Below are 12,121 nucleotides of genomic sequence, written 5' to 3' on the forward strand. Positions count from 1 at the left end.
TACGCAGGATAAGTGGTTGACGATGGATGGATGGATGGATGGACATCATATTTGCACACAGTCAGATAAATAGAAAAGTGTGTGTTGTGTCATAGTACAGTTAGCACTGTTACTGTTGCATGGTATACTGATACTAGAAGGGTATTGCAATACCCTGCCATTAAATACGGTACTGTGCCCCATTTTATTAGTACAGATGTGGTGATGATATAGGCCTATGCTGCCTTGTCGAAAAATACAACCGTAGTGCAAATCGATAGCAGAGTCTATCACTTCGCGCTGCCCTATCGAAAAATGCTACCTTATGTGTTCCCAATTCCATTCCTATAAAGGTATAAGTCTCACAGTCTTACGACATCCACTGTTTGTTGTGCATATTTTGATACTCTATTGTAACATTATAATTTAAGTTTTCAGGGGTAGTGTATTCAGACTAATAACCAGACAATGCTCCCACTACAGAATCATTTTATATTGCACCACTACTCACTCCGTGTGTACTGTAAGGAGCTCGGGAGCATGTTGAAATACTTTTTATACATCTTATAGCATCTGTTCTATAGATCTGTTTGGGTCTGTACCAAACAAATGGTTTCTTACATCTGGAGAACAGGATTTGTAGGCCAGGGTGTCTCTGCAGCACTACAGCACTTCTACATCATAATGCTACTTCATCACACATTTTGCCTTCACCAAAAAAGCAGCTTCTGCATTTGGATATTGCACTTGGCTGTATTGCTATTTTGAGTATAGTTTGATTAACTGTGCAGCCCTATCTGGGCCGGATTATCCAATGGGTATTCTGGGCATGGGCCCATGCACCCATGCGCTCTTGGAGCCCAAGCAAGGTGAAAAAAATACTTTTTTTCTTGTCCTTTATTATTGTTTACATTTTAGATATTGACATCATTAACATTATCATTGACATGTTTAACCAATAAAAAGCACACTGATATTTTTTTTTCCTAAACAAAATTAGCCTATATTATTGGTCAACCGTAATTGTGGAAAGCACGTAACAACCCGCCCCAAACATTGGTCATCAAATAACCCAATGTTACTGGTGTTGATCAGTGTAAATCCCGTAGAGCCCGACCATATGGGTTTTGGGGGGCAGATGCTGATATTAAAGGGAAAAAGAGCCGATTTATTAACTGATATTTTGATTTTGAAAATGATTTGGATTGTAGACCTGTCTCCTGTATAAACTACTAACTACTACTTAGAGCAGGCCGATATTGAAAGCTGTTTTGTATGTGCGCTATAATACCTTTTCTTGAATGGATCATGTAAAAAAAAAAAAGCCTTAGATTACAGTCGCAGCAACTGAACATGTAAACACATCAATAAATATTTGCTGCTAGAAAGTGCAGAGAGAGAATAAGCGTGTGTATTTGACCTTACACATAATCTGCCGTAATAATTATTTTCTATGTAGCATATTCACATCAGGTTTATCCCTTTACCAGCACTCCTAAATTCTGTCCAAAGCTATGAGAAACCATTTCTCAACCACTACATGACTGTCTGCAACTTTGAGATTTCACACCATTGCACATTTCAAAGAGGAGCTCGATAACTTTGTTTGGCTGGAAGCTGTGTTAGGTTCAGCTCACGTTTACATGTCCAGTGTGGTTTGGACTGTAACTACAGACTCGCAGATATATTTAGCGATGGCTAACAGACATCACAAAGTTGAGCCGGCATCATGATTGCCAAATCTCAAATGTTCACATTATACCACCCTGTGAAAGCAGGTTTTATGACCACGAACATTCTTATTATTGGTTTTAAGTATGCTTTGCACCTGCCTCGGTGTTCTCTTCTCACCACACTCTGACACACTCGCACACACCTACACCTCAGGTAAACACCCTGGCTTGCCCCCGCCTCTCTCTGGGCCTTTCCAAAACTGCTTGCACCTCCCTCTCCCTACCTACTTCTATTCCGTTTGCATGAGTGGCATCCAAAACCAGTGATGGGGGACCTTTATTTTAATGTGAGTTCTGTGTGACTTCGCCGGTTAACATGTAGGATTTTTTAATTCCGAAACTACACAACATTTCATATCACCATTCAAAGGTTAACAACGTATCCCAAAGGTTATATTGTGTTTAATTAAAAAAGGCTCTTGCCTGATAGACAATACAACTGTTGTTTTTATTGAATATTATTCATCTCATACGAAAATCCAAATAAAATAGCCTACATTAAAGGACAGAATATAATATTTTTCATATAAGATAAAGAGGTTTAAATATATAGCATAGGCTTTTCTTTACTATGAATATCCATCTTTTCATAAAAGAATATAATTTTACTAATAATCTTTTTCATGATGTCTAAAGTCATGTTCTTAAAGAAATACTCCACATAAACATGAAATTAATGACAAATGCTTTCAGTTTCATTATTGCAAAAACACACTTTTCCTCAACATCAATCCTGTATCTAAATACAACTGTTGTTTGTTTGATACATGTATTATAACCATGAGTGCAGCGGTAATGTCAGATCCTAATTATGCTGGTGTGAGAGGATAGTTCATCTGAAAGTTGTCGCAGGTTAGGGAGCTCGATTTAGCTGTGAGGGTTGATTTATTTATTTAGTTTTATTTTAACACACACACACACACACACACACACACACACACACACACACACACACACACACTCTTACTGTTTATTTATTTAATTTTATTTATTTATTTTTTAACACAAACACACATACACTGTAATTACTTGTTTAATGAAATGTATGGGGTTGATTGTTCTTATGTAGTTTGTATGATGCTTTGGCAATATTGTTGTTACACATGCATACCAATAAAGCTAATTTGAATTGAACTGACTGCGACCGGAGTTCACTCTGTGTCGGAGTGGAAGTGGCGAGGGTCTAGTTTCGGAAAGGCCCTCTGTCTCTCTCCCCCCGTCTGCTCCATTTTGTCCATCAGAAGTATGTTTTATAAAGTCGCCTAAAAGACTGAGAACTTGTCTTTTTTCCGTATATTTCCACCCGCGATCTGTTATCACGGCAGCAGGTGAGCCACACGTCAGCTTATTAATGACGCAGCCTATCAAACAACTGAAACCAACATCTCTGTGTGTTCACTGTTGCTTTACCTGGTTCGTGCGTAAAATATTCACCATATTCACTTGTAACGTAACTTAATAGTCTACCAATATTTTTTACCGAGTGAAGTTTGTGCGAGAACACATTCACATAAAAGACTTTGCTGCCCCCCGTGCACAAACGATCACATCGCCCATCCAGATGTTTCATTGTAGACATCGTTCGATGGAAATTTTGTAGACCTCGCCCAACCCTACTAGAGAATATTTAAGTAAGTCAGTAAGTAAGTGATGAACTAGGAAGAAATGATAGGACCATTTGCTAGAACTGCCACCTCCAACACCCATCTACCATAACATTAAACATACTGCTCTGAGGAAACTGGGAGAGGGCATTGAATAACAGGAGTCTCTGAGGAAAATCAGGTGGGTTGATACGGTCATGAATGTGGTCAGGCTTATTTGAGCTAAGAGGAGAAGTTAAAATTGTTATTTTTATTATTTAAGTTATTATGTATTTCACGTGACAAATAACCAACTCATCGTGGACTCGTGGAGTTGGGGAGTGCCTTCTGGTGAAACTATGCAACACTCATGACATGATTGAAAGATCTGTCTCTCCGTTTCTTTTAATAATCGGCTGTTTACGCAGACACCAATACATGTGTTTCCAACAACAACAAATAATACATGGTAATTTATAACCTTAATTGTGCGCACGTGTGTGGGTTGGCGGGTGAGGGACCGCCAAAACTTTGTGCCCAGGGGCCTCTGACTTCTTGACCCAGGCCTGAGCCCTAGTTGTAATCATATTATAATGATAGTATTTCCTTTGAGTTGTATCGATGTGCGCAGCACCACCACTTTCATGGTGACAGAAGGAGAGGAATGGCTGCAAGTACAAGGGCTCTTTAAGTGCTCAAATTATTGCATGATTATTGGTTGCCCCCAAGTATTATTATTATTATTAGTAGTAGTAATAGTAGTATTTTTTATTTATAGTTTCAGTTTGGTAAATGCTCCGTATTTGTATAGCGCCTTTCTAGTCTTTTCGACCACTCTGCTTTCACTCTTATTTGCTGTGGCTCAGGAGGTTGAGCGGGTTGCCCACTAATCAAAAGATTGGCAGTTCGATCCCCCAGCTCCTCCAGTCCCAGTCCCTAAGTGTGCAAGATACTGAACCCCAGACTGCTCTGTGAATGATTGTGAATGTATATTTCTGATAGCAGAGCCCCTTACCCTCTTCCTCGCTGTGTGACTGGGTGAATGTGAAGTAGTATAAAAGCACTTTGAGTGGTCGGAAGACTAGAAGTGCTATACAAGTACAGACCATTTACCATATCAAAACTTTTTTACTTTTATTTATAGTTTATTTTTAAATTGCATCATGTTATCTTGGTGAGGTCTCATTACTACACATAACAAATCTTAGGGATAATTTATATATATATGGTATGTGTTTCTGGAAAGTGCTTGTGAATATCAGCCAATATATCACAATATCAGATTTAAAAATCCACAAATATCAAAATCGGTATTGGTCTTCCCCCGTGGGTCGGGCTCTAATGATTACATGATCTCAAATGTTAAGTCAAACGAGTCAACCTTTTTCATCATCGGAGTTTTAATAAAGGGCAATGATGACTGGCTTTAGCTTTTTGACTAACTTTTACAGCTATTGTGGTGCACATCTCTATATACAAATGCATCTTTCACACTGGCAACATTAACTTTACTATAACTTGCAAGCTGCTAAAAATCTGGTGTTCACAATAGCCGTGTAATGATACACAAAATTCAGAGTCGGTATACATTAGTTTTGAGACATTTGAGTTTTCGGTACAGCATTGAAAACAAAAACATTTACAAATATTTTGAAAATGACTAGCAATTCTTACTGTAAGAGCTGATGATCTCAGATACTGCCATAATGTCAGTAAGAACAAATAAATAACACAAATGTCAATGATGCTCTATTTTAAGACCCTGGCACATTGATCACGTTTTGAACTGCAGCTTGTGCTCTTATGGCACACTTTAGCAGGGCTCAAGCACTTTGACTAGGGCTGTGCAATATGACGATATATTGTTTGATGTAGGGTTGGGCAATAAAACAATAATGATAATTATCGCAATGTTAATAACAATTTTCCTAAATAACAAATTAACAATTTTTCAATATATCGTCAATAAATGTTTGACTAATTCATTCTAATCATGAACAAATTAGCACTTGGAAAAAGATTTACTAATCATATTTTTTGAAAAAAGATTTTATCATAATTGATTTGAATGTTCTGCCTCAGATTTGTAAAGCGATTCACTGTTTGGCATCAAGTGTTTGTCACATTCTGACCATAAAGTATGGTTTAACCACACAATTAACCATCTGGTATCTTTACTTTTCACTCAGGAGAAAAAATCAGACTTAAACTTGAAAGAAATAATGATTTTACATTTATCCTGATAATTATTGATATCGCATGATATGAAATGTTTTTATCGCGATAACTATTTTGGCCGTATCACCCAGCCCTAGTTTGACGATAGAAAAACGTTTATTGTTAACAATTATCTCTATCGTTTATTTCGTTGCATCACAAATTCCACAATTTACCATAATATTTTTGCGAGGTGACGGTGCTTTGCGCCGTAGTGAAGCTAGTTTTATGTTAGAGTTTCTTCGTCTATCGAACACCCAACATAAAACGCAGCTTCAGTAATTATTCATCCTGTTCTGTTTTTGAATCTAAAGGCTGCTTGAAATATAGATTTATATAGTATTGGCTTGAAAGCAGCGGGGATAAGGAGTTGGGCTCCGGTTTGTTTTTTCCTCGTTCCCGTGATAAGCGCATCTGGGTGATGTAAGTGTAATGTGCGTGAAGTGTAATTTATACTTCTGCGTCAAATCGACGATGTGGGTTACGGCGTAGGCCTGACGTGTACCTCCTTCAAAATGTAACTACACGTCGAGTTGACGCGGACCGTAAGCTCTGTGATTGGTCGGCTGGGTAGCCTCGCAATGCCTCCGAGCCAGCCAGAAGTACCCCACGCTTTAAAGTAACATTTACTAGGAACCTGCAGCGGGTCTTCCAGCTCCGCTGTTTCAATTGTGCTCGCCAAAGTGTGATTGACTCGTACTTCGATCCACTTGTTGTGCTAACCTCAGCGTCACTGTCCTCAGCCTTGTCTGCCAACTTGTCCGTATCTCTGGCCTTCTGAACTTCATACACTTGCCCATTCTGAGTCGACGATCTAGCACGTCAGATACGTTTTCTTTTCTTTACCAACAACTGACTGACTTGCGCCAGAGCTGGATGCCAGAGCTCGTGCACCGCTAGCACTCCACAGCGTAAAGCTAAACACTGAAGTGAACAGTAACATTAACGTTGTACTGTACTGCCATAAAACATCCAAGTCACACCAAACGGAGTAAATTCTAAAGTCACACACACACACAAGTTTTTTTATTTATGACGTTACGGCATTTATTTAATTTTATGAAAGGACAAGAAAAAATGTAAGACCTTGGTAAACAAAATTTAATATTTTGTAGTCTAAATGAAATTTAATACTTTTAAGGCCTTATTTTTGGAATATGAAATTTAAGACTTTTTAAATACTTTTAAGACCCAGTTTTAAAGCAGTGTGTACATTGTAAAGCACAATATTTCAGTCATTTCCAGACCGCAGATCTTGTGGAAGGAACTGCAGCAAAACTAACAACACTGTAGACTTTGCAGAATACAAGTTGCATTTGGAAAAAATCACTAGAATTGTATAATTACAGGGTGGTTGTTAGTCTTTCATTTTCAAACTATGTGCGTATCAAATGAAAAAGGAAGAATGATGTTTGTAACCCAGAGGCGACTTTATGCTGGCTGAAGTTAGCTTCCTGCTCTGGCAGAAAGCAGCAACCACCTGCTTTCAATTATTAATAACAGGAAAGGGGAACCTCATATGGAAGCATGGAGGCTGATGATTACTGGGCTGCATGAATGTGCATGTGTCCAGTTTGCATGTGTTTGTGAAACTAAGGATGAGCATTTGATTAGGTGGAGCAGTATCTGATTTGTATATACAAAATGTCTCTGTGTCAGCTGGTGGCCTCTGCGTAGCCCCACAGAGGTAATGGGTCAGATTTGTTGGTGTACTACTTTTGTTTGTCCAAACAGTGGGGTTTAAGGAGTTTGATATATGGACTCATAAAAAGTAGAATAGCAAACTGGGCATTCCTGTGAGAAAATTGATCCAAAGATTTTTTTAAAAAAAGAAAAGAAAGATTAATTGTACAACCCTACACACTACTCTTATCAATACTGTTAACTGGTTCCTTTTGACAGGCTGTGACACACGTACAGGGGAGGAGGGGATGGTTAGTCTCAAAATTGTAATACACAAGACTAATTAAGCTAGAAATTCTGATTCATTACCTACTGAATCAGATTCTGACTTGTCTTGCAGTCCATGGAGTTCCTACTATAGATAAGACACATTTCCATGTGTGAAATTTTAGGTGATGATTGTCAAGTAATTGCAAATAACAATTTAATTGTATTTTCCGGGTAGTTTTGTACACTTTTTTTTTTTTTTGGACACTTTTTTCATTTTATAAATGATATTTATTTAAGTTAATATCCAATTGGGAAACTAAGCCATGTTTCCATTGAAGCATATTCATGCAAATGATGGAATTAGAAAAGCTGGATGGAAGCACCAAAATTTGACAAAACTTCCACAGTGTCGCTATAAGGCTTTACACTCACTTGAGGTGTTTCCTTTTGTTTTTGTTTTGAGTTTATGTGACGTATAAACAAGAGAGACGCATTTGTCAAATACATGATGACGTTGCCAATATAACATCACAAATTAGCTGTTTGGTCTGATTACATTGCACAACAACCATAAACTGGGCTGAAATATACTAAAATGAAGCAGTGCAGGACTGTCTGTAAATGATTTGTTGTTGCGTCTGGAACGACCAGATTTTTATGCTGAGATAGTGCCTAGAGCTTATTGCACTGTTTCCTGATAACTAGGACCTTTTTTTTCCTGATGTAGTTTAAGGAAAGTTTAGGCTGTATTAATTTCAATAACCTATATATTAGGTCTCATCGATTCATAAACATAGCATTTCACTACATTGTCACTAGATGGAGCTGCTGCTCCAGCTGAAATAAATGTATTTGTCAGTCTGGGATCCTCATTCATCATTTCCTAATCCTTCCTATATCAGAAGCATTAAACTTAAGGCCTAAAAACCTGTGTTACGTTTTTATTTTGTATCGTTGCTGTTAAATCAGTTTATGAGCTGTCATCACCTTCTTTGTGTCTGTGAGGTTGTTTTGTGCACCTTCCAAGATTCACTGTCTTCTCAAAGAAACATTTAGTAGCTACTGGTAGACACACTTTCAGTCTGCACCCATGCTCTTTTCAACCCACTGCATCATTTTAGTCTATGAGATAGATCCGTTTGATGCTTTTCACACAATGTCCCTTATTCCTGCTTTATGTAACAGGTACACACACATCTTGTAACATTTACTGAAGACAGTTATAAACTCAAAACCAGACAGCTACAAATACACGTGTAAGAAGAAAAAACAAGAGAAACAGTGCAATAGTGAAATTATAATAATACACAAATAAACATCACGTGTAAGAATAATGCAAGGGGCTGTCTACATTCAGTTTTTAATTATTAAATTAACAAAAGAAAGGCCAAAAAATGAGGAGGATGTTATATTCAAGATATTTAAAATAAGTAGTTTACAAAAGAGTTTCTAGTTGCCTGTTTTTTATATTGAAACTTAAATGAAGGCTTAACAATATATAACTGGCTGAATGTCATGAAAGTGAAGTTGTGAAGTTCTTTCCTTACTTATTAGAACATATTTGAAAGAATACAGTTCCCTATTTCTCTTAGGTTTTTTCCTATCTCACCATTACAATTGTACTTCATTCTCCACTAAAAATATTACACTGCTTTACAAGATATAAAGTAACATTTTATGTGAAACTTATTTCAGATTTTTCATTGTTGCATTTTTGTTGAGGACATGGATCGAAAAGTGACATCCCTGTACTTTTAAGCTGAATACGATATATAAAATATATTGGGGTATTTTTTACTATTTATAGTAGCTAGTTTCTTATTTCACCGTTTTGATTGTACTTCAGTTTCCACCTTATTTAAGTGTCACTCACTTATTGAATCTGCCTTCTTTCCCTTCAATTTTTATATCAGAACTTGTCTTCTGGACTTTTCCACCCGTTCTCATCAGCAGCTGCGCCGCATGTTGAGGAGGCGTGTTAACGACGTAGCCTATCAAAACAAAACCAAGCTAATGAATGACATCTGCACTGGTGTGTTCACTGTCACTTGCGGGGCTGCACGGTGAGGGAGAGAGAGGAGCAAACGCTGGCAAGAGTTTTTCTCTTAAGGTTTTATTATTTAGGACATGAGGTTAGAAAGTGCAGCTCTATCTCCGCCTGTCCTTTGTCTCACTGGGAGCAGAGTCTCTCCTCTTCTGGTAGTCGGCTCCCTTTTCTATGGCCAGGCTGTGTTCAACCAGTCTGTATTTTGTCAACACGTTTCTTAGTTTAGGACATTTTATTGTGCTCAGGTAATTTGCCTGTGTGAATTCTCTTTTTAGGGCCAGATAACATTGTAATTTACTTTGTATTTTGGTCGTTTCTTTACAGTATTCAATGTATTTTTCTTTTGGCTTGTTGATAATTTGGTTTAGTCTGCTTGAGTTGGCCTCACCTCTGTGGTCATGGAGTGATTTGAGTGCCTAAATCCATCCCAGACCCACTCCTGGACCCGCTGTAGTTTGCCTACAGAGCCAACAGGATGCAGTAAACATGGCCAGTCACTTTATCCTCCAGCACCTGGACTCCATAGGAACCTATGCCAGGATCCTGTTTGTGGATTTCAGTTCCACCTTTAACACCATCTCCCCAGCACTGCTACAGGACAAGCTCTCCCAGCTGAGTGTGCCTGACTCCACCTGCCGGTGGATCACACATCCTGTCTGACAGGGGGCATCACATAAAGATATCAAGGAATGGTGCCAGACAGATATGCACACACTCAGTTGGATGGCACAAGACGTGATACGTGGGGGTGGACTGTCAGGAATGCACTGGACAGCAACAGGCGTGGGCTCATGGAATGATGGATGGATACTCATATTATACATTTTTGTACATGTAAATCCTATAAATATATCCCATAAGTATATTTAACATCCCTGCACAAATTGTAATTTAAATAACTAACCATCTTGTACATTATCTTTATTATTTTGCTTTTTTTTATATCTTATTGTCAATTTTATATTTTTGATTCTTGACCTGCAGAACATTCATCATCATTCTTATTTTCCACCTAATATACTTATTGTTTTATTCACTAAAATACCAAAGCAAATTCCTTGTATGTGTTACTTGGCAATAAAGCTGGTGTTTCTGATTCCGATTCTGATTCTGACTAGAGCAACATATTAAAATTACAATACGGACAACCATGAAGACAAAGTTATGAATAGACTGTAACATTTTTGGATCAGGGAGGACTTTGAGCAACTTGGGGTGTTGTTAAATAGAACTGAGTGACATGACCTCCTCTCCAATATTGAGACCTGAAAGAGGAAATTAAAACACAAACGCACAAGAGGCAAAACGTAAGTACACCATTCACAAAGATAGGAGAAAGGAACAGACACACACAGAGGGAGAGAGAGAGACGTAAGAGGACAGCCAATGGTCCAGCACAGAGAAGAAGTGAAAAGAGAGGACAAGGAGGAGAAACTAGAGAGAGAGAGAGAGAGTATGAACAAATATTTTTTATTCAGTTGTTCTGACAGTTGTTTTCTCTTCCGGCCTTATCCCCTCATTTTCTGCTGTACCTTAACCTCCCCTATTCCCTCACCTTGTTTGTCTCTCTCAGATCTATTTACGATGACCAGCCCAATGCCCACAAGCGCTTCATGGAAAAGCTGGATGCCAGGATAAGGAACCATGACCGTGAGATTGAGAAGATGTGCAATTTCCATCACCAAGGCTTTGTGGACGCCATCACAGAGCTCCTCAAAGTCCGTGCTGATGCAGAGAAACTGATGGTAAGAAAGATTACTTGTAATGAGGACTACAGGCAAGAAGAGGCGATAGGTCTGTAATAAAAATATAGTGGCTATGTGAACTCCAACCAACTGCCAACTAGACTGTTAAGAGAACCAAAATAAGCATAATAGTATTTTAGAGAGAAAACTAGAATTCATTCTGAAATAAACCACTATATCACTGTAGAGGTATACATCTTCAAAGAATTCACTCTGATGAATAAGAAACAGCAGGGGAAAACTTTTCTATTATTATTATTGTTGTTGTTGTTATTGTTATCCATCTTAATTAAACTCGGCTAACTTTCAGGCATGATCACTCGATCATGACTGGACCCAAACATGTGACACATGCACTTGGAGGACACCTAATAAAATAGGTGTACATCTAATACTTACAAAATATAGTTCTACAGCTCGCTTTAACTTTAAATAGAGTATTTCACAAATATAGACTTCAGTTGGTCGGGCCGCCCAGGTATATTAACAGCTGCCAATGTATATTTGACCCATTTTAGCATTTCACAGAGAAACACACAGGGAGCTGTTATTTATTATGTTACAAGACGCGGACACGGTGGCTATTTTACAGGCACAGAGGAACAGTGAACACTGCTGATAGGGCTGTGCGATATGACGATCTAAAACAATAGAAAAACTTCTATTGTTTACAATTATGCTATATCATTTATATTGTTGTGTTTAATGACTTGCCCACAGACATACAGCTTACTTTGTAGTTCGCCAAGACATGCTGCTGTTGTGATGTTAGCTATGGCAGCAGGAGAGCTGTGTTGCTAGTGTCAGGTTGCTAATCCACAATCGACCTAACATTAGTTACATTACTTGCATACTTGCTGTGTCGTTGTTCACTCTATCATGGTATATGTCCTGGTGTTGGATTTCTCCAGAATCACTTAAGTT

At 38.1% G+C, this 12,121-nt stretch overlaps 2 protein-coding genes across 5 annotated transcripts in view; both read left to right on the forward strand.

Moving 5' to 3' along the window:
- Positions 1 to 12,121, forward strand: part of bms1 (BMS1 ribosome biogenesis factor) — a 654,080-nt gene that overhangs the window by 190,781 nt on the left and 451,178 nt on the right. The gene's annotated exons all lie outside the window — the stretch shown is intronic.
- The window catches only part of exoc6 (exocyst complex component 6), a 66,651-nt gene that overhangs the window by 4,880 nt on the left and 49,650 nt on the right, over positions 1 to 12,121 (forward strand). For all 4 annotated transcript variants that reach the window (XM_046069167.1, XM_046069164.1, XM_046069165.1 and 1 more), the window contains exon 2: positions 11,026 to 11,197. In XM_046069167.1, the coding sequence (XP_045925123.1) occupies positions 11,026 to 11,197 (172 nt within the window). The remainder of the gene's footprint in view (positions 1 to 11,025; positions 11,198 to 12,121) is intronic.

This window comes from Micropterus dolomieu, linkage group LG14 (assembly GCF_021292245.1).
Source record: "Micropterus dolomieu isolate WLL.071019.BEF.003 ecotype Adirondacks linkage group LG14, ASM2129224v1, whole genome shotgun sequence".
NCBI lineage: Eukaryota > Metazoa > Chordata > Actinopteri > Centrarchiformes > Centrarchidae > Micropterus > Micropterus dolomieu.